The sequence below is a fragment of the Osmerus eperlanus genome, chromosome 19 (assembly GCF_963692335.1).
Source record: "Osmerus eperlanus chromosome 19, fOsmEpe2.1, whole genome shotgun sequence".
NCBI classification, from domain to species: Eukaryota; Metazoa; Chordata; class Actinopteri; order Osmeriformes; family Osmeridae; genus Osmerus; species Osmerus eperlanus.
The window spans coordinates 5576616-5599634 of NC_085036.1; the positions used below are offsets into that span (position 1 = coordinate 5576616).

Here is a 23019-nt window from a genome sequence, read left to right on the forward strand (position 1 = left end):
TGTTTAGTCATACCTAACTTAGCATGGTGTCACAGACAGGCACTACAGGCAGGAAGAGACAGCGGATATGAGAGAGAGAGAGAGAGAGAGAGAGAGAGGGGGGGGGGGGGATCTTCGAAAGTGATCCACGAGCACTGAATGTTCCACTGCCCTTAGAGAAACACTGTTCTTTCTGTCCGTTTGTTACTTCACCTTTTACTGAAAGAAATTTGCTAGCATATGCGTCTGTCTAGTCTGTCTCACACTCTCCAGCTCTACCCCCCCCCCCCCTCTCTGTCTCTCTCTCTCTCTCTCTCTCTCTCTGCCTAAAAGATTACCAAGATTACCAAGAGGGACGCTAGCTTCGTTTTATATTATGTGTAGTTGAAACCTTCATCCCTGCAGAGAAACGGAGAGATGGACGACCTTACCTCCCCGGAGACTGTACGATGGTATTCGACTCACTGGACCGTCTGGGTCTTGATCCCGAGCGCGATTCTTATGCTCGCCAAATAATTCGGGGTTGGCGGAACCGAACCTAATAAATTTGAGTTTACCGTTGTTTTCATTCCACACTTTGGCGGAGGAAGGCGAAAGAGGACCTTATATCGCATTACCTATTACACTCGGAACTTTTCGACGATAAAATATCTGAAATGTGACTTGAGGTGAAAAGATGCTATAAGGTTGCCTTCAGAGACTCTATCTGTCAGGACCGACCACTAAGGATATCAGTACCGTAGCAAGTGGACGGAGAAGCGCACTGTCTCCAGGTAGACCCGCCAAACAGACTTCCATAGAACAAAACATAGCGAGTACGTACACTTGTACTAATGCATCACGATGAACTGGTTTCATTTTGAGTGTCAACTGAATTCAACAGCTGCATTTATCGGTTTTGTTGTTCCAATGCTGCCACGGGTATCATCCTGCGATCACCAACTCCAGTGCGCTCCCTGAGAGACACAAACGTGAGCACGATGTTTCGTTTAGGGATCACTGTTATTGGCGGCTGTGTGGGGACTTAAGGTTCAGATTGGTTTGGCTAGGGATGCCTGACTCCTTCGATATCCTGAAGAACCGGACAGACTCAGGGTCAGGGTACGGACAGGTAGAACGTGGACTGGCGGGTGAGGAGGGAACGCGTCCGGCATGGGCAATAGCGGTTCTGGCGAGTGTGTTGATCTTCACTACGGTGGTGGACGTGCTCGGCAACCTCCTCGTGATCATTTCGATATTTAGGAACCGAAAGCTGAGGAATTCTGGTAAGGTCCGATGGCAACAAGATACATTTAAAAACATAAGCCTTACAATACATTTGAATACTTAACCTTACTTTACTTAACCTGTCCGATAAGTTCAGATGTAGGCTATTTGGTTAGCCTATTTCATTCATTAACACTGATCTGGTCATGTGCTGCCACATCACACTGTGTCGCTCTGAATTGATTATTTATTGAAAAGGGGGAAAACAATCGATCTCCATGTTAACATTGTTGAGCTACACACCATGTAAAGCGACTGTAAGTTAACCTTGAGAAGTGAGGTTATACAACAATGTGTATGTGTGCGTGTGCTTGAACATGTGTGTGTTGAAGCCCGGGGCATCAGGTCTATTTCTGGTCTGTCAGCACCATTGAAACTGGTGAAAGTTAGTTCAAATTCTTAGGAGCTAATTAAGGAATAGTTAATATCCGTTGGGGGATGTAAATGTAATTAAACTGTGTATGTGTGTGCGCACATGAGTGTAGGTATGTGTGTGTGTGTGCATGAGTGTTTGAAAATCTGGTAGCGCTCATGAATATGGATCGGGATTGATACAGATATAATTTTTATGATTCCCCAGGTGATTTGGTGGGTTTGTGTAGCCCATAAATCAGTTGCAATACCAGCTTCCTAGAGTAAGTGAGGGTGAATTGTCACTCTGACACTCTTTGAAGCAAAGTAGGTGATCTGAGGCTGTTAAAGAAAAGCTGACAGACAGGGACAGTCATTATGCAGATATTTGTGTGAGTGTGTGTGTGTCACATGTAGGTATGAAACTGTGTGTTTGGAGTCTTCAAAGAGGGGCTCACTCTTTCACCAAGCTTCAATGTACTTTATAAAACATCTGTTCTTTTCTCGTTCACTGCACACGCGCACTGTAACAAATTTGACTGTAGATTTTACAGTAAATACCTGGCAAAAAAGTTGCCAGTAAAGTCTTGTAAAATTGCTGTTAATAACTGTGAATATAATTACAGTATAATACAGGATTTTTTTTACAGGTTATTGGTGTAAATATATTACAGCAATGTATTGTTTTTTTCTTAAAAAACAAAACTTTATTGTAATTTAGTTTACAACATTATCTTGTATTCTTTTCAAATTACAGATGTTACCTGGCAACTCGAGTTGCCAGCTAAAAGCTGTAAATATTTCACAATACAATATGTTGTTGTAAAAACAATTACAGTTAATTTTTGTTTTTTTTACATTTGCAGCTTTGCTGATGCTTATTGTAAAGTGTTTTAAATAAGACCAGGTTTGCTTTTAATCCACAAATCATTTCATTAATTTTTCTTTAACTGTTAAATAAAACCAGTCCGAGATACAAAATCATGACACTTTATTTTTTAACGCAATACAGTATTACAATACTGTACGTTTTAACTTTTCAGTTTCTTAACAACTCATTAAACAATAAACATTCAATTAAATTAAGAGATGCAACGAGGTCCAGCTATATTCAAAGTTACCATATACATTGCTTGAAGACCCAATTTAAAATAATGACCTGGATTAGAAAAACTGTTCAAAACATCACCTCGACAAAAATAAAACATTAAAACTATATTCACATAGTGAGGAAGTCGTATTACAATATAAGCCATTCAAAGTCCATTAGCCGCTTTAGTAAAGAAGAGACGTGAGGGTTAATGGAGTTTCTCTTCTTCTCCTGTACCTTCCCACTTTTTTGGGTCACCATCTTGGTTGCCTTGGTCCCACTGAAGGGGTTAAGTCCGATGAAGCATCTGAAATCACAAATTTCATGAAATCTTTTGTAGGTGTAATATGACAATGAAAATAAACTTCATTAAAAAGTGCCTTAACTGCTTTACAATAACTGCTAACTTACCCTTTTTTTTACTCAAAATGTTAAAGGGGTTTAAGTACACTTAAAGCTAAATAAAATCTGTTACTCATAATAGCAAACTTTACAAAATAATGATCAACCGTCTTCTACTTCAAGCACATAGTTACCTTTGAATGAATTCCAGTGTGCAAGATGCTTGCTCCTGGTACACCAGATTAAAGTTGTAGTAGCTAGAAAACAAAGCTGCCATTCCAGCCACAAAGTTGGGATGTGGAGGCACAACCACCTGACCCTCAATGCTCAGCATCCAAACGGTTGCTGTGAGCAATTCACCTAAACATAAAAATAATAAAAAATAATGGTTAACATTTTTTTTTTCTGTGGCCTTCCACATAAACATATCCACGTTAAACTAATCTGTGTACTTCATAGTCTGTCTTTGCAATGCTTTACAACTGATAATAATAAAAAAAATACAATACCTAAGACAATCAGTCTTGGAGAGTCAGGAAGCTGCAGTGTTTGTTCAACGTCAGCTGCTGTTGCCAACACCTAAAAGACAAAAATGTACAGTTCAAAATTCAAAATGTACAGTAATTTTCCTAAGCTCAACTGTAGACTGTAAACATAATTGCAATATCATTTTTGAAAACTTCATAATATAATAATTTCACACTTACATCTGCCTGCAGCAGGAGTGCCTCCGGTGTTTCTTTGAAGTGTGCCATAAGCAGGAGGATTATGACTGGCCATGGATCACACTTTTCTTCTAGGTTGTACATCCCTAGGATGCGCTTTACCTCATCTGCATTAGTCCCTGCTGGCTATTGTTCGAAAAACTGAAGGATCAGCTTCCCCTTTTTTTCCATAGCCTCCTTCATCTTATCCAGGACAACAACGTCTGTGAGTAATTTGAAATGGCTGTACAGCTCTTTTGGTGTGAACAGATAGGGCCACTCATTTTTCAGCTCAGCAATCGAAGGAGGTGGGCTGGCATTGATGGCTTTTCTTTGAAGGAAGTAGGTTGTTTCCATTAACTTACTCAAATATCCCCTGTCTGCACCAGCTGGACCCTCGACATGGTAGAGGTCTTTCATTTAATTCTGCTTCTCTTTGAGACTCTCGTCAGTTTCCCCTTGTGGACAGTCAGGCTGCCATCTCACACATCCATATTGGTCAACTGGTCCTCTAGGTATGTCTGCAGCTGAATTTGGAACCCGTTTCTGCATCCTTCGTCTGGAGAGAGAACTTCCACGATTAACATGTTCTACTCGTGTTTTTAATTGAGTCAAAAGGGATCCATAGCCACTTCCAATTATGGTGCCATCTCTCATGACATCAGCAAAGCTTCCAGGATGCTGCTTTACAATCATCTTGGCCACTGTCAGGCACTGAGATCTTGACGGATTTAATTCAGTCAGCCTCATTTTATCTGTGATGATTCGTACCATTTCCCTGCGGTCTTTAGCAGATGGACGTTTCTCCTGTGCAATGGCGGTCCTTATACCAGCAGGCATTTGGTTCCATGGAACAATGAAGTTCTCAGGCCAGGCATTTAAATTCAAATTCATACTGGAGCTATTACTGCTAGGCAAACTTTGAGTGGTGGAGGTGTCGGTCGATTCAGAAGATAGAGGATCCTCTATAGTGGATCTGAAGAAAATCTCTGGTTCCACGGGAGTCAGTGTCAAACATGTTGTTTGGCCTATGAGAAAAAGAAAATTCTCTTAGAATAGCACGGCTAAATACAATAACATCCAACATTTTCAGTAACATCAGTTTACCCACGGGTAACAATACATTTACCTGAACCTTATGCATTCCTTAGCCTACCTAAATGCTACAAATTACAGTATGTAATATGTATAGTGCATAAAAATAACCAAGTTTTGATTTGATAAGTTTAACTACTAGGCTACATTATTAGCCTAACTTCTCAACAAGTTTTTTTTAAAGTTTAACAGCCTGACTTCATTGATCAATTGTTTGGGCTGCTGCAGCACTCAAAATAGAAGGCAAACGGAGCATTTGATTCGACATGGCTTGAAGATCTTGCTAGCTGACCGCCACATATAACCAACCCTGAAGATTACTAGTGCTTCCCTACCCACACCCAAACTGTAACATTTATAAAAGCCACAGAACATAATTGCATAACTGACAAACGTTTTTACCTGAAAATCGTCTTCATCCATGTAGCCTTTGGTTGATCACTGTGCAGCGATGGCGCTCCCTTTCGGATTTTTTTCCTAGACCTCTAGCTATCTATGCTAAACAATGCAGCAGTTGAAAAACACGATTAGTACTTCTACTTCCACTACTACGCTCAGTTCAAAATGAAATAAATATGAAAAGGATTAACGGTAACATAATACCCACTATACTTTTACTTCAGTACTATTACCATAAGCTAAACTGCTTCGCCTGGATTGCTTGTTCAAAATGTCTTCTGACATTTCTCCAGCTAACATAGCTAACTTAGTTAGTTACCTAGCTATAAGTGAACTTTATATTGGGTCCTGCACTAGACTGATACACGGTCAATGTAGGTTATTTCAACCAACATAAACAAGTTAAACCACAATTTAATTATGTAAGCTATTTATAGCTATGTATAGCTATTATTTATAGCTATGTATACTTACATATTGTAGATGAGGGGAGTGGAAATGTGGCTGCTCCTCTGCAATCTGCCATCAAATGGTCTTTCGTCAAGCTAACTGCCTCGTGCAACGCATTCAACAGTAAATAACTGTATTACTGCATCATTTACAGTCAAGCGCAAATATGCCTGTAATTTCACAATAATTATTGTAGAAAAAAACTGTTGGCTACTGTAATCGTTTTTCGACCCACAATGCATTGCAATATACAGGTACACTTTGTAAAATGACAGAACAAGAAGTTACTGTAAAATTTTGCTGTAGAAATTACAGAAATGTGTTACAGTGCGTGTATCACCCTTATCCCTTCCAGACTCATCAGCCTGCGTGTGAAAGTAACGTGTGTGTGTGTGGCTGTGAGTACTCAGAATAAAATGTGCCAGGTGACCCAGGCATGGGGAGAGGTACTGGGAGAGTGTTCACATGAAGGAGCAGGAACATTAAAAAGCTCCCACAGCTGTTTTTCTCTGAGTCACTCAACACCTGACTCTGCAAGGTGGCATGCTCAGAGACGGAGGGAGAGATTAGGCCTGTTGAGGTAAAGAGAGAGGAAGAAAGTCAGAGATTGACATTGAGTTGGAGATGGCATTGCAGAGAGAGAGAGAGAGAGAGAGAGGTAAAAAAGATAAATGAATTGAGAATCTGATGCATGGATTACATTGATTTAATTCCATGAAGAAGAAAAAAATTGTGGGGGGGCGGGGGGGGGGGATGGCAGGGAATAACATACAAGAGGAACGTCCTTTTGCAAATTGCTTGGCCCTGTGCCATGTTCCACAGCCATTATCCATTTGCCATATACAGAAGTCTTCTACTATTCCAACAGGACTCATCCCACTGGTCCATTTAGCATGAGGAGAGGGAGAGTGCACACAAGACTTGCGCGTCTGTGTGCACTTGTGGTCAAAGTGTTTTTCTACACTGTGCGTGTGTGTGTCTCTGTGCCGGGCTTATGCCTTTAAACTCGCATTTTTTCTGTCTGCGCGCGTGATGGCGCCTTTAAACGTGCGTGTATTGTTTCTGTCTGCGTGCGTGCGTGTGTCACTGTGTAGGTACTGCTGCTTGTTGAGTGCTGCTGACTGTTTACATCCCTCAGGGACGGTGTTATGAGTCTGAGTGGTCCAGGAGCAGGGGTGGGGAGGAAGTGACAGCAGTAGACCTTGTGGTTTCTTTTTGGAGGGCATCGTAAACCCACAGCAGCCCTCTCTCTGTCTGTTCATCTCTTTCTCTCACGCTCTGGTCCTCTCCCCCCCCCCTCCCCCCACCATTTTCTCTCATGTCATGCTGGAAGGTTCTAGCCAACTCTCTCTCTCGTTCCCTGCTGAGCAGGGGGAGCGAAGGACAGCCCTCTGTGAGAGGGAGAGAAAGGGCTCATCATGACCCCCCCATGATGAGTGTCCCTGCTGGAGATATGGGAAGCAGCACTGCCATATGGAACTTCCATCAAACCCCTGTTATATACAACTTGGAGTGCAGCACAGCGGGAAATACGCTGTACGATAACACATGCACGTCAGCATGCGCACTATACAGATACACACACAAACATTTATCATCCCGTCCATGGACATGTCTGATTGACCTATTTCAGCTGCCAAGCTAAGGATGAGTCCTTTTTTAGCCTTTTATTCCTTCTCAAATCCTCTGCCACAGCACAACTCTCTCCTATCCATTATACATGCATTGTGATAATTTGACGAGGCTTATATAACCATCTCTAAAGACCCCCAAGGCCATGGTGGGCGATGAGGTGGTTGAAGCGAGGGATGGGTTGGAGAAAAGAGAGAGAGAGAGCGAGTGTGACTGAAAGAAGAGAGTGAGAGCAGTGAGAGAAGTGAGGAGAGAAAAGAGAGAAGTTGGATGAGGAAAACGGGGAGAGGTGCAGTTGTGGTGCTGCGCCAGTGTCGAAGTTGAACAGAGTTTGACGCGAGGGAGAGGCCGAAAAGATACAAGTACAGCGTGGAAGAGGAGGAAAAAGGGACGTGTGGGGATGAAGGAAGTGAGAGACAAGAGAAGGAAGAACATGAATGACTTTGGCCGCAACCACACAACACTGAGTTGACAAAGCTCGAAAAGTCCCACAGAAAGCAACCCCTCTCTCTTTTCCTTCACTTCGTTCACCCTCCTGTTCCCTCGTTCCATCTCTCTCTCCCTCGTTCTCCTCACCCCCTCCCTCCTCTCGCTCCCTCTTCTTTCTAACTGCACCTGTTTAGGAGAGTGTGTACCCTTCAATGTGAACCGATTCAAGCACTGTGGTTGACATGTTCAGAAAAGCTGGATTCCCACTCCCACGCACATTCAAAGCCTAACCACACTTCACACCCCGTTTTCAGCTGAGCTGTCTTAAAATGCTGTTAAACTTGAAGTAGACAAAGACATCAATACAGTAGCTATAGTGAAAAATTTACCGACTACAATCACAGAAAAGCCTTACGTGACAGTAATTGTGTAAGTAGACTGTCCCGCTGTGAGCTGCAGTGTCCTCAGTTGTAAAAATAATGCATGACTTGATGTCAGGAAATCACTGCTCCAGTTGCTACGAGGCAAAGTCTCTTAACGCAAAGTATTTTGAGAACTGACATTAAGGATGTACTACAGAGAACTGCGGTCTTTTATTTGCATTGAACAAATCAAGGCTCAAGCTCTGTCTTTTCCAACTTGGTGACAACGGAGAGGTTTTGTGAAGTAGTTGAAAGGAAAACACTAATGGAAAAACACTTCTCATCCTTTTCCGAATGAGATCTGTTTTATCACTAATAAGGCCTTTTCTACTTCTGAGCGAAAGGAGATCTTTTTGTAGATATGCAGTTACAACTTGAGTTTTTAATCTACATAAGAGAGATGGGAACACGCGTGTGTACAAAGAAGCCTCCCTGTTGACCTCATTGATGTCACGAAAAAAATTAATTCACTCTTCGAAGACACTGTGGAAACCAAGGTCTCACATTTTAAGGATTTGATTTGATTTCATACTCAGACAAATTTATGTGTGCTTTCTGAAGCCTTCACTGACATTGCTTGCATGCAAACAGCAAAGAAAGTAGAATTTTATTGAAATTAGTGCCAATTTATGTCTTTTTGAGCAGTTTGGAACTACTGTTGTGCTACTGTAGCAGGTGGTTGGCTTTGCATAATTGATGAAAATCAGACGTGTTTTCTACCTTCAACATTCCGTCAAGCCATTGACTCAATCGACATCTCTGTATGGGCCTATTAGATAACGTATCTGTATGGTAAATAATAAAAAGAATACATACAATTGCTAATAATGTCAGGTTAACATACATAATTTATGCGACTGACTTGTTTTCTGAAAGTATGTGCACGTGAGCTGTGAATCCCAGTCTGAAGGGAAAAATATCATCATTCTTAAATGTCACGAGTCAGAGCGCCCTGAGCCTCTTAAGGCCTTCATTGTCTGCGCATTTGTCAACTAGAATTAATTACGACTTCGCCGGCAAGTTCCTCAGACGTCAGACAAAATCAGATGGCAGCGACGACGGTGCCTTTTTACGTAAGACAGAGAAAGTCAGCCATAGGGGCTGAAACTGAGCAGAAAGACCCCATGGAACATTTGTTTTGAGTAGCCAAGCAGATGAGCTGTCATTCTGTTGTTCAGGTTCAACAAATTGGGACAGGCTCTGGGGGTGTTTTTGGTTTTATGCCGAACACGGAATAAAACTGAAACTTGTATTATTCCCTCAGCATGCAGGCCACAAAAAGTTGGGTTTATCTCCTGATGGGGATTAGCCGTAAAAGAGAACGCTTTCATACAATGTATTCTCCGTCCATTTATTTGATCATCACAATTCATGTGTATCTTCGAGTGTGTGTGTGCTCAGGTTTGTTCTTGGTGACGTGAGCGGTGCAACACGCTCGGTATGTCACGGACCGCAGAGTATTAGGACTCATTGACGCTCATCTCTCAACAGGCTTTGTCCGTTCCAGCTTGCATCGGAGGAACTGCATTGTGACGCCATCTGTTTCCTTCCAGTTGATGTCTCGCCATGCCTACCCTCGAAACTTCTCTCTTCCCTCTCTTGCTTTTTTGAAGAGAACATCAAAACTGGCAATTCATGGGTGCAAACCATCAAGCCTGTCCATCACAGCTTTTCAATGTGTCCTTATGTTACTTACCATATACCCCCCCCACACACACACACACAAACACACACACATACCCTTCCTCAGAAATTATCCCTGGTCAACTCCAGAGACCCCTTTTAATCACCACACTTTGATGTACTGTGGTTCCTCTCATTTTACAGAAAAGAGAGGCATGAGCAATAGGAAAATAAGAGGGGGAGAGAAAGTGAGAAAGTGAGAGAGAAGGGAGGGAGGTAGGTAGAGAGAGTTGGAACTGCTAACACAGGGCATTGTAGCCAGGCCAGCATTCTCTGTAAGAGTGCTTTGTCATGTCCTGTATGATCATGCTCAAATGTTGACTGCACACCGACGTGTTCGAAGATGAAGAATCTTGTGAACTGTAGTGAATCCTCCACAGCTGTGATCCTAAGAAGGATGAACGCCCTGGAAAAGTGAAGAGTCTCCGTTTGCTCCACCTAGCAAAGTGATTTTACCTCATCTTTTGTTGTTGAAAGCACTTTTTGTCAGACTTACTCTCTCACCTCTCGTTCTCGATCTTCCTGGACTTGTCTCTGTCTCTTCCTCTCTCCGTCTGTCACGCACAGACACTCACACGCACATAAAGACACGTGCGTGCACAAACACACAACATAGACACACACACACACAAATACACACTGTGGTGCCAAACTGAATCATCTCGCCAGTTCATCATCCCAGATTCAGATATAGTCTGGGCTGTGCTCAGCGAGCGCTAAGCAGTTCGTTGGGACTTCCTGCAGTGCTGTTGAGCTAGCGGGAGGTGAGGCCCTCGTTAGCTGGTCGTAACATCTCTTCCGACACCCGGGCTGTTCACCACGCACTGCGGGATACTCAACCCTTATCAATCGGGCAGCTCCATGACAATGGCAGAGGCCAACCGAAATGCCGTTGGTCCAGTGCTCCCCCAACCCCCCCACCAGTCCACAATCCCTTGGAATTATAAAGTTGAGGGCCATAAAAGCCCTATACATCGACACGCTCCTTCTGCAACCCCTCCACCCCACCAATCATTCCTCCCTTATTCTTCCTGTATGCTCTTGCGTGGGGGATAACTTAAACATCCTGTCTGCATGCCCGGAAAGCTGCCAAGCTGATGACGAACAACTGAAATGGTAAACAGAGGATTAGCGTGTCCCTGCGTCCAAGGCGTTCTAGTTGATAGCAGGAGTCAGACTTTTTGTATAGCGCCACCTGGTGGGAACATGAGGAATTCTGCAAACCCAGCATGGAGGAAGATTGCTGGTGCTGCATCTGAATTGTTACGTCCAGTTAGAGGTCACTATGTGGCGTTGTTAAATAATTGTAGGCTTCACAGTACGAGCACAGTGATTCTGTGGTCTGGTGTTGGAGGGGGACCCTTCTTCATCCTTATGAAGGGACTCTCATGGCTTATGAGAGTTGTAGTTTGTTGCCTCATCAGTGGGTTCGGCTTCTTCATCTGCTTTCGTGCCTCTCTTTAACTGTCTAAGACAAGGAGGGTACATCTGCGCCTTGACGCTGCGCTGTTTTATTTATTTCTGTCTCTCTCTTTCTGTCTCTTTCACTCATTCCACACTCTGTTGTCTCTGTGAAATGTTACATTTACATTTAGTCATTTAGCAGATGCTCTTATCCAGAGCGACTTACAGTAAGTACAGGGACATTCTCCCCGAGGCAAGTAGGGTGAAGTGCCTTGCCCAAGGACACAACGTCATTTGCACAGCCGGGAATCAAACCAGCAACCTTCGGATTACTAGCCCAATTCCCTAACCGCTCGGCTGACCGCACGGCTGTGGTCCTTGTTGAGTGGGGGATAGAGTGAGACAGGCTGGGAAGGAAGCCAGATAGATTGCGTTAGTGCATTCGCAACACACTGGAGAATTACTTACTGGCAGGGTAAAAACTTGGCACCAAGAACCATGAGACAGGCCAACATGCAGGCAGACAGGCCAGTTCAGCACCATGGACAAGGCCTGCTCACTGACAGGTTCAGCACCATGGACAAAGCCGGCTCACTGACAGGTTCAGCACCATGGACAAAGCCGGCTCACTGACAGGTTCGGCACCTAGGCAGAACGTAATGGCTGGACAGAGAGAACTGCGTGTTCTATTCCCGCCCAAATACCCTTGTTAGTGTGAGATCTATCTCTCGCCCCCTCTCATTGTTTGCGGGTGTGTGTTTTTGTGTGTTAGTGCGTGTTTACGGGGCTAAGGAGGGGTCATCCACCATAGTTTTAATCCGCACGGTGGTCTGCTATACTCTCTAGCTAATAGAGACTGTATACCGTGTTCACAACAGTCTTACCGAGTTAAGGGCTGGAGGTCAACTCGGGTGGTCAACTTCGACTTTTAAAACTTTTTTGTGTTATTGCTTTCCTAACTAATTGCTACTCACTTTCTCATTAAAACATTGTCTTCCACGTCAGCGTACAGACAATTCCCCCCAAAATTACTCCTTGTTTTTTCGTTGTAATTAATGACTTCATTATGGGAATGGTGTTTAAATCAAAGGATGAATAAATCAAGGACAACACAACAGAATCCGTATTAATCCAGTGTGAGCAGTTACAAATGAGGATTACCTTGTAGCGATTAGAATGAGATGATTTTGTACCTTTTGAGCCGGTTTGACAAGCGCTCGTTGGTTTTCCATACTGTACGTCTGTTTTCCCTTTCCTGTTGCAGTGCATCGGTTGACATGAGAGGAATAGGAAACAAATGCAGAGTAATTTCGTTACCAGATGTCAATTTGATGAACATCTTACTATAGATTTTTGCCGCCGGATATTTTTCCCTGGCATTATCACGGCCATTTACAGTCCGGAACATACTGTACAGGCTTGGAAAACCCATGCATTTTATATGGGCACATGCACCACAATCAAGCGTTTGAACCATCCGCAGTTGTGGTTTTCTGTGTCTGTGCACGTGCGCATGTTCAAATGAATGGGAACACAACAAGCTTTTACATATTCATACAAAAAAACGGTCTACCCCAAAATCTGCAAATAGGTTCATCATGCCATGTTTCAATCCAGAGAGTTGTATACTTTTCATATACACACTCATTTTTCTGTTTTCTATCCATCTAGTAAAGTAGTTCCTACCTCTGGTGAAGGTGAAGGTAAACAGCTGGAATGAACATGCCAGTAGAAAAGGTTTACTACACCATTTGTTGACAGTCCTACTTTATTATAAACATTTTTCTCTTTAACAACTTGCTACTTAAATTATAGTCTTTTGAACACTAGATCTTGGCTGTCACAGTCTTTATGTTACCCATAAAACCAATACCATTAGAGGATATAACACACACACACACACACAAACAATGTACAGTCTCCCCAGTCCTGACCCAATGCAGTTATTTTCCACCCTTGTATCCTGTGCATTGGGACCAACATAACCCTGTTTTCTGCCTCCTGTCTGGTTCAACCCTTCCGTACGGTTCAAGTCTGATACGGTACCAATCCATGACCTCCAGAAGAGCGTCATAGCTTAGCCTTTTTACTAAACCGCCCGGACCTGAGAGTTATGGCAAACCCTGTCTTTTACAGTCTGCTTAGGCCCATAAAACAGATGGAAGGGTGGAATGGACACGGGCAGATGAAGGAGGAGGAGAAAAGCAGCAGGCGTCCTAAATCACTGTTCTTTTAGATTAGGAGACAGATGAGGGAAATTAGCTGAGCATGAAAGTCTGGAAGAAAGAGAGCTTCTACTACCATGTCTGGTGGTCTTGTCGTTCTGGTCGGGCAGGAATGACTGCACTTAATACTTTTCTTAGTCCTTAAATTCAGATGGCAGACTCACAACATTGTAAGTATTTGTTTATCCAGTTTGGGGTGGCCAGTTGACCTTTTCCTGTGAAACACTTTGGTACAGTTTAACTTGATAGCTCCCTTTTTATTGGTGGTGATTCAACTAATTTAGATAATATGGGGCGTTTCATATGCAAATACTTTTGTTTGTGCACAAGATTATACACTAAGAACAGGTGATATTTATCAAGAAAAATCTCCTAGAAGTGTGCGTACGCCGCTCGTACCAATGGTTGATAAATCGCACTTGGAACTGTTACTGGGAATATTCCAAGCCTCCACGTAAGAACAATTTCTACACACGCTTGATCCCAGTTCCCTGAATAATAATAATAATAATAATGGAACAAGAAAATAAAGGAAAGAAAAATATTTTTTCCCTAAAGGAAATGTGGAGGTTTTGGTTTTTCCCAAAAGGAAATGGAGGTTTTGGTGTCGGAGGTTGAGTGCAACCACAACATTTTATTCGGAACACTAAGCGGTGCTTTGACGGTTTGACCACCCAAAAAAAATCATTGTTTGGGAAAAGGTAGCGATTGCTGTTAACTCAGCATCTTCTCAGAGACGCTTGTTGGCAGAAATAAGAAAAAAGTAGTTTGTGCCGTCTTTTATAGTGGTCCACGAGCATATTACCTATTGTTGTATCATACATTACACTACATTACATAAATTCCCCAATATTAACAACTCCCTTTATGGTGTTCAATTACGTATATCATTACAATATTTCATGAATTCAATATTTCATGGAAATCCTTGCGAAATGCTTTCATTATTGATTTCAATCTTATAGGCCTACATTGAGTTCCCGTGTTCACGATGCAATTGCCTTGTTTCACCACTTGAAATTGTTCGTACTCAGCTACGCATAGTTTTGACCAGAGGTGGAAAAAGTAATAAAATACTGTACTCAAGTAAAAGTACCAATACTTTGATGAAATATTACTCAAGTACAAGTGAAATTACCTATCTGAAAGATTACTAAAGTAAAAGTAATAAGTAGTTCATTTAAAATGTAGCCTACTTTAAGTAAAAGTTACTTAGTTACATAAAAAATCTATATATGTCAAACGGGGCGGGACATACTCTCCCATGTAGTGAAAATATGACAAGGGGTCATAAATCCAAAACTATTTTGTTTTAATTAAATAAAAATCTATAAAAATGTATACAAATCTATACAAATGCAACAACAACATATAACATGTCACATATGATATGTAATACCCTTATAAACGTGTAATTTTAGGACAGAACATTACATAAAACGTTTTCAAACAATCAATTGAAAGTGAGGGCCATACAACAGTTAATAAGCACATCAAGGCCAAATCAAGTGTTTGACTCCATAAATGACTAAAATATAACAAAAATATCGCTGTCGGGGACATTTCAGAAAAAAAAGCAAAATACTCTGATGGCAGGCTGGGCGCTTAATGTCTAATACTTGTAAAATTGCTACAGCCTACAGCTAAGACAGCCAGGAAGCTACAGAGCTACAGTCTGGGGGCATGTTCATTAGCCTCCATCATGTTCATACCCCAAGAGTGTAGCGCTGCAGTTGCCAGGCTGCGTTAGCTGCTGGCTGTAGCAACTCGAGCTACATAAACCCGATTGTTTTCGGGGTTTTTGTCCGTACCGCCAGTAGGACAGTTTTTTTTTACTCATGCAATGGATGGGATTTGTAATCTAGCGAAATACAATACTTGACTCAAAACGTAATCAAGTAAATTTTAAATGACCGATTTTAAAAACTACTTGAAAAATAAAAATTACACAACAAAACTACTCAATACAGTAATGTGAGTAAATGTATTTAGTTACTTTCCACCTCTGGTATTGACGATTCTTAGATTTACGCACCCTTCCAAGAAGTCTCTTGTCATGATAAATAGAAAATTTTGCGTGGATCCATTCTTACGCACGTTTTACGCACATATTAGTGCGTACGAGCGGTTGATAAATGAGGCCCCTGGTCTCTCTATCATTTTCTTGACATAGATTTCTCTCCCACCTGTCTTTCTCTGGTCTCACCTTAACACAATATATTTTCCCTTGTTCAAGGACACATCATAACCCTCAAACCCACAGGTCTTTTTCTTCCCAGCTAAAAGGAATCTAAATGCAAACAAAGTCAGTCGCCGTGGCAATCTTTCCACAGTATCTGTACTGGTAGGCCTCGCCGATGTGTGTCTAAACGGCAGCTTTGGGCTTCATTCCTGATTTGTGTAACGTGATTACAATATGATTTTAGAATTCCAAACTCTTCATAATGAGAAAATGTCATTATAATGACACTAATCCATGGCTTATTGAACAGTTGACTTTGGTGTAGCACCGGCGTGATAGGATGTGTGTGTGTGCACACCTTCCTGCTTGATCACAGATGTTCATCTTTCATTTCTTGCCCTGGGAAAAATAGCAGCAAAGCTTATCAGGCTTACAGCTGAATGGTAGAGGATTCCAGTTAGTGTGTTATGTGACCCCTGCCAAATCTATCAAAATCTGTCCAAAAACACAAGCACACAATACTTTCTCACGTTTTCCTGTTTTTGTCAGAGTAGCTCATTTGTGTGTGTGCGTGTGTGTGTACCGCCACCGGCTGAGTGACACTTCTTATCAACAGGTCGTCTCAATCAGCCACAGCTTACGTAAAGACCAAGCAGAGGTCTCAACAGATTGTGTGCGCATGCACGTCTGGCTAAGAGTGCCCTTCCAATGTGGGTTTGACAGTAATCCCCAGAACATGTTAGAGAGAGAGAACATGAATGAGAGAAATCGAGATTGAGAGAGAGAGAACGAGAGAGAGAACAAAAGATAGAAAGAGAGATTGGATGTCTGCTTTCTGCAAGTGAGTGAGTGTGATCGTGGGTGAGACAGAAATTTGGTTGTGCTCTCCCACATGGCAATCAGCACAAAAAGCACTTGTTCACATGGGTCTGGCGTGTAATATTATTTTACAGGGAATACATTGATTGTGGCTCTGAGTTTTATCAGTGTGTGCGTGTGTGATCATTAAGCGGAGGATAGAGATGGTGTGGAGGGTGAGTACAAGAGATAGCGAGGGATAGTGAAACTTTGGGATGAAGATGGATGGCATGATAAAAGCTGTGTAATCAAATGCAGTCTTGATTTCATTAAGCAGAGAAAATGGCACATGTGCACACGCACACACGAAATAAGACTATGGCCTCGGTGCCAGTACGTATTTCTCAGTCATTGTTCAGGGGAAGCTTGATGATGATAGGAAAGAAGTTGTATAGTGGAGAGGTTACGAAATGTCACTCTTTTGCTTTACTTGCTTTTTCAGAAGGCGTGCGTGTCCTCCAATTTATATGCATTCTGTGGTAGTGTTGGTGTGTGACTGTCTTGCAGAGATGTCAAGGGGAGTTAGCTGATGAGAAAGGGGAAATTCCGGTTAACTGGACTCATTTGCCATGATTGTAACACCTCAACATTAACCTGGTGCTGTTGTACAGACTATAAGTGGCTCCATGTAAAACAAGTTACTGTTGAACTGAATAGGGGTCATCAGGAAATTTCTGGTATGTAAAGAAAGCTTTTTTTCCTCTATTTCTTTGTCTTCCGTCTGACCTTTGATGTCTCTGTTTCTCCCTCCTCAGGTAATGTGTTTGTGGTTAGCCTGGCGTTTGCAGACCTGGTGGTGGCTTTCTACCCATACCCCCTGGTCCTCTATGCACTCTTTCACGACGAATGGTCCCTCGGTGACACGCAGTGCATGGTGAGAAATTATTCGCCGTATTTATACATTGAAATTTGAAAAAGGAAGAGAAAATGGATCAGATATTCATTCTCCTGCTCTTTTCTCTTTTTCTTTCATCCTGTTCTTTGGTTTAAATCTCTTCTCCCGCCGCCCTCTTGCTTACACAATTCCATCCCCCTGTCCTCTCACCCCACCCACTCCTACCACCCCAATACACACACGGACATACATATACACACATACACACACACAAACAACCACACACACACACAAACACACGCATAATACACACCCATCCACCCACACACATACACGTAGGTGAGTGGCTTCCTCATGGGTCTCAGCGTGATCGGCTCCATCTTCAACATTACTGGCATCGCCGTGAACCGCTACTGCTACATCTGCCACTCTTTCTCCTACCACCGCCTATACAGCTGCCGCAACACGCTGCTCTTCGTCGCCCTAATCTGGCTGCTCACCGTCCTGGCCATCCTCCCCAACCTGTTTGTGGGCTCCCTGCGCTATGACCCCAGGGTCTACTCCTGCACTTTTGCCCAGAACGTCAGCAGCTCCTACACTGTGGCCGTGGTGGTGATTCACTTCCTGGTCCCCATCGCCGTGGTGACATTCTGTTACCTACGAATATGGGTGCTGGTCATCCAGGTGGGTGTGTTCCTGGTTTGCTGCCTTGGGATCTGTGCTGTCATTTGCTGAGATGTGTCTCATGATGACTTGAGACTTCCTGGATTGCTAGGAAGTTGAGATTTCTGTTTGACATTGCTAACTCTTTGTCTGTGTCTCACGTAGGTGCGGAGAAAAGTGAAGACCAACGAGGGCCCCCGCCTTAAACCGAGTGACATGCGGAACTTTGTCACAATGTTTGTGGTCTTCATTCTATTCGCCATCTGCTGGGCTCCACTCAACCTGATTGGCTTGGCTGTAGCCATAGACCCGCCTCGTCTGGCCCCTCGCATCCCTGAGTGGCTGTTTGTGGTCAGCTACTTCATGGCTTACTTCAACAGCTGCCTGAATGCCATTATCTATGGCCTCCTCAACAGAAACTTCCGGAACGAGTACAAGCGCATTATCACGTCCGTGTGGGTGTCGCGCCTGCTGTACACAGAGACGTCACGGGCCGCCACAGATGCCGGTAGAAGCAGACCGTCCCCGGGGCCGCAGTTTAACAACAACGAGTCATTCAAAGACCTGAAAGACAGAAGTATGAAATCTTAGCTTGAACGGACCCTCTGTCTGGTAACTGTGGCTGGCATCTCCTTTAGAGAGAGTCTTTGGTATAGCATTAATGTACTTAAGACACACTCCGAACTGTGACCTGAAATGTCCATTCTTTTGTAATAGGCTGCCTGCCTTTGTCTTGTGGTGATGTTAATTTGAACTTGTGAGGCAAGGTTCTTATGAAGGTTTACCATATCTAATACCTTTAGATGCGTGAGTTCTAAATATTTCCGACGGTCCCCACAGCGTAAGTAATTTTTCCAAAACGAAAGCTAGCTAGCTTTAATTAGCTTCCATTACCTAGTTACATAGCATAACACTCCTAGCACTGTTACAATGCTATAATGCTAGTGTTACTTATTATCTTCCTCATTGGTACATTTTGAAGCCATACCAAAGAACTTATATTGACAAGAAGTGAAAGCCAATAGAACGCTCCATTGCAACACCACTGCCCAGTAGCAGCGCTACGTTTCCGCCATTTTGGGGTGAAAGCGACTCGGCAGTCCACTAGCTTGCTGTTGCTTTGGCAATATCAGCTGCTTTCTTTAAAAAAAACTGAATGATGACAACACAGTATAACGTAATCATTAGACTAGTGATCATCGAATCCCTTTTAACAGTTTATTTCACAGACTTACAGACAAGTCTTCCACTTTTTTTCCACAAAAAAAGTTTGGTTTGAAATTCTTTAAAGCACATTTTCTATTGCGCTGTTTGGCTGTGAGATTCGTTGATTTTGGGTGTCCAAGATATGATGGATTCTGATCTGTATCAAGAGTCTAGCCATGTACAGGGCTCGACATTAAGGCTTGTCTGGGGATTTTTTTGTAGGTCTGGAAGAGAAATGTAGGCCTACTTGCCCCACTGGACAAGTAAAAAAAAAAGAAAAGCCATGTTACTTAACGTTATGTGCCACTCATTACGTCTATTTTACCGATTATATTTGACCGAATTCTACATTAGCAAAACACAAAAGTGGCTTCATCCCAAGATCACATACTATTCAGCTAATTTAATGCTCAACACGTCAACGGGGGCTTATTACTTGAAAGAGGAATTATTTACTGTGTCGTCTCAGTTACACTATCAGGGGTTGAAAATACTGCGACTTGCTACAGTAGGCAAATGGCTTGTAGAACATAACATTTCATAATAATTTCAGTAAATCAAGAAGTGCTGCAAGGCCCAGTGAAATGTTATATAGCCTACAGCTAGCAAACTAACGTTAGCTAGCATCTACATTGGCTAACTCAACTTCGGGAGGCTCTCCTCAGTATTTGCCAGCTAGCTAAACTTACTATACTATACTATATCTAAAATAATTTTGTAGACATAAAAATTGATTTTGCCACTAAATGTTGGTGTTAACCAACCTTTCTTCTAAAATGTCCCTTTCTACACGGCAGAGGCTGATTTACCAAGGGATACTTTAAATGGTGTATACTTTACAGTTGAATATTAGCTAGCTGATATTTAACTACGTACATTTAACTGATACAAATGCTGCTAATGCTTGCTAGGTACACAGCAGCCGCCGCTAGCTAGCTAACGTCAACACAAAACAAATATATAAAAAATGACTGTTAGCTATAACTAGCTAGTATGTAACTATCTTATCTGTGCTGTTGTCCAGTAACTCCAGTTGGAATATTCACCCCAAAATGGCAGCCGCACTACCAAAGCGCCACCTAGTGACTGTTACCAAAAAAGCATCAGAGTTTCGCCTCTTGTTCTTATATACTCTTTGGCCATACTAAAGTGTTTGTCGCATTGTTTTTGTCTATCGAAAAATATTCAATTGGAATGTTCGAAATCGCATATGCGCGACGTTACGCTGTGGGACCCACATTTGAATGATCAAATATGTGCGACGCTACTCCTTAACGGGTTAAGGAGCACTTTTCTTGAAAACAAATAGTTTTCATCAATCTCCCCCCCTCCCCCGGAAAGTGAGAACATTTTAATGATCTTATTACAATACCATTTGCATGCACACCACACTCTTTGAAGATTGAGAATACATTCAGTATTAACCAACAAAAACATATTTTTTACATCAATGGATTTAATTGTATCAGTAGGTAATTATCAAAAGTGTTGTTTGGGTAAAGTGCTCCTTCACCTCAGAGCTCAAGGTGCCTGTGAAACGTTTTCTTCTGAATCCATGCCAGAAAAAGTAGAATACACAATCAAAAAAGAAGGTAATTTAATATATTTTACTCTGTTCAGTACATTCTCTTTTTGTATATTTGCTTGAGTCAAAATAGGGTTTTATTATGCTTATAATTCAGTAGGTTGTCATGTTAATTTATGAATGTATAGAATACATCTATGGAATATAGAGTATATGGTTGTGAGAATGAACTTAGAAATGTATGTTATTTATTTCATAATATTAATACTATAAAAAACAATGCCTTACACCCATGAAAATAACACTAATTCACAGTGTTTATTAGTAAGTTGAACTTAGTACAAACTCAAAGTGCCAAATCATCACCTCGGAACCAAAACATCAAAGTGTTTATGCCAAAATGTTTTATTTTTAATGACTTGACACTTTGGGTCAGTGTGTCTTGAACTGTGTGGCTTCAAATTCCTTGTAAAAAAGCACAACAGATGAAGACTGATATTTTTGCCTCAAACTGCCTCTTAGAAACATACTACACATTTTGCATACTCAAACTATGCTGATTGGCAGAGTGACTACAGACAGGGATGGGGAGAAAATCCTTTTAGGAGTGTGGGCTGAAAATGCGGTATTTGTATGATGGGCTGGGTAGGATAGCTCTGCTGAGTCACTACCCAGCTTCCATCCTGGTAAATGTCAAGTATGGACATGAGAGACTCATATCATGTCCCAGGGAACAGGCAACAGTGAACTTGCATGCCAGTGTTTTCTCTTCTGTTTATGATGAACCACAATTTGGGAGCAAAAAAAGAGGGGAACAAAGGGATGAGTGTGGATCGAGAGTTAAGTGTTATGTGTTTACATGTTTTCTTCAGAGCCTCAACACCTGATTGAACAAATAAAAATCAACATGATCGTTACCTTGTGTGATGTCGTTGAAGAAACATTGGGGTTGGTGAACCGTTATTTAGAGCAGTTCACATCGGTTGAACCAAAGCTGAAATCATGTATTTAATCTGTCCATGCTATGGAGTAGCTGAATTTTACAACACAGCAATCACATATTACGAACATAATGAAAATAAATTGCACCTCAGGACCCAATCAGCATTCATACGCTTTCCTAAGAATATGAAGAAAACAATGCGGCCAATGGTATGTTAATGAAGCTGTTTAATGTTTGTCTTTTAAAGCTACAGCTGCTAACCACAAACTTTCTAACCCCTTGCCAAAATATGTTGGTCCTTTGTACTTCTATACTGAGAGTGCTTCTCAGTTTGTTATTGCTTAATATCCCACCACAAGGAAACAGACTGGTATTAGAATGGCCTTCTGCAAAATGTAACTATTGTGTAAATGGATATATTAGCTCTTTCGCAGTTACACTAAACTGCCATAGTACCCAGATATGCATGTACTGTATAAAAGAGGTTCACAAAGTTAGAACCAATAACACATTAAATGTCTTTGAATCTAGTTGTAAAATGATGGGCATAGTTAGATTTTTTTGGGGGGTTTCTTGAAAAAGGGTCATAGACAATACCCTATAAAAAGGACTTTAAAGGGGTCATTGACTGATTTTATAGGGTACACTGTTCCTTAAGGTCTCCGAATAGGGTATGTAACATTGGTTGGGCTGAAAATGGCCCGGGTGCTGTTCTATGCTCCCGAATGCAACCTTGTGAAATAGCCCTAGAAATAAAACGAGAGGTTTTCTCCCTTTTATGGTATGCACATAAATATTTAGAAGAGCTGCGCACTGATTGGTTGGTTTACAATGAGCGAAGCTGCGGAGCAAAGACGCAACATAGCCAAACATGCATTGTGAATTGTAGATTTATATGACAACACAGGTTATTTATTCGAATGAAACACAATCAGGAAAATGAAATAACGTTAGCCCCATTGCCAAGAAACTAAATCATCACACATTCTACCGGTGCTAGATACAGGAGACGTTAGCATTGCTAATAACTGTTAGCGACAAAATCATACTTAAAGATTGCGGTTGTGATGAGCATACGGTCGGAACAGCATCTCTTTTCTGCAACAGCCTCTTAGCAAATCCTGCTTTAAATTGTCTAAGGTTTTCAAAACTGTCTTTGGAGAAATGGTTAGAAACTTTCTTCTTTGTAATTCCCGTGGAAGTACACAGAGCAGCGCACAGCTAAAACTAGTGTCTGAGATCTACTGGGGCGTGACAAATGAACAGACCAGAGCCAAATAGGGTGGAGCCACTGAGTTGACGTCAACCGACCGTTTTACAGCAGCAGTTTCAAATT

General features: G+C 42.0%; 1 protein-coding gene across 1 annotated transcript; it reads left to right on the plus strand.

Annotated features, from left to right (window-relative positions):
- The first annotated feature begins 356 nt into the window (after window positions 1-356).
- LOC134039184 (melatonin receptor type 1B-B-like) lies at window positions 357-18913 on the plus strand. The gene is made up of 4 exons (XM_062484891.1): window positions 357-1244; window positions 17267-17385; window positions 17686-18030; window positions 18175-18913. The coding sequence occupies exons 1-4, from the start codon at window positions 1031-1033 to the stop codon at window positions 18598-18600; spliced, it is 1104 nt and encodes a 367-aa protein (XP_062340875.1). The 5' UTR covers window positions 357-1030; the 3' UTR covers window positions 18601-18913.
- Window positions 18914-23019: the final 4106 nt, after the last annotated feature.

Excerpts from the sequence above, each read along its gene's own strand:
- LOC134039184 (XM_062484891.1), top strand. The coding sequence starts at position 1,031 with ATGCCTGACTCCTTCGATATCCTGAAGAACCGGACAGACTCAGGGTCA. Across the intron at positions 17,386-17,685 it reads TCGGTGACACGCAGTGCATG|GTGAGTGGCTTCCTCATGGG; the intron begins GTGAGAAATTAT and ends ACATACACGTAG. Across the intron at positions 18,031-18,174 it reads TATGGGTGCTGGTCATCCAG|GTGCGGAGAAAAGTGAAGAC; the intron begins GTGGGTGTGTTC and ends TGTCTCACGTAG.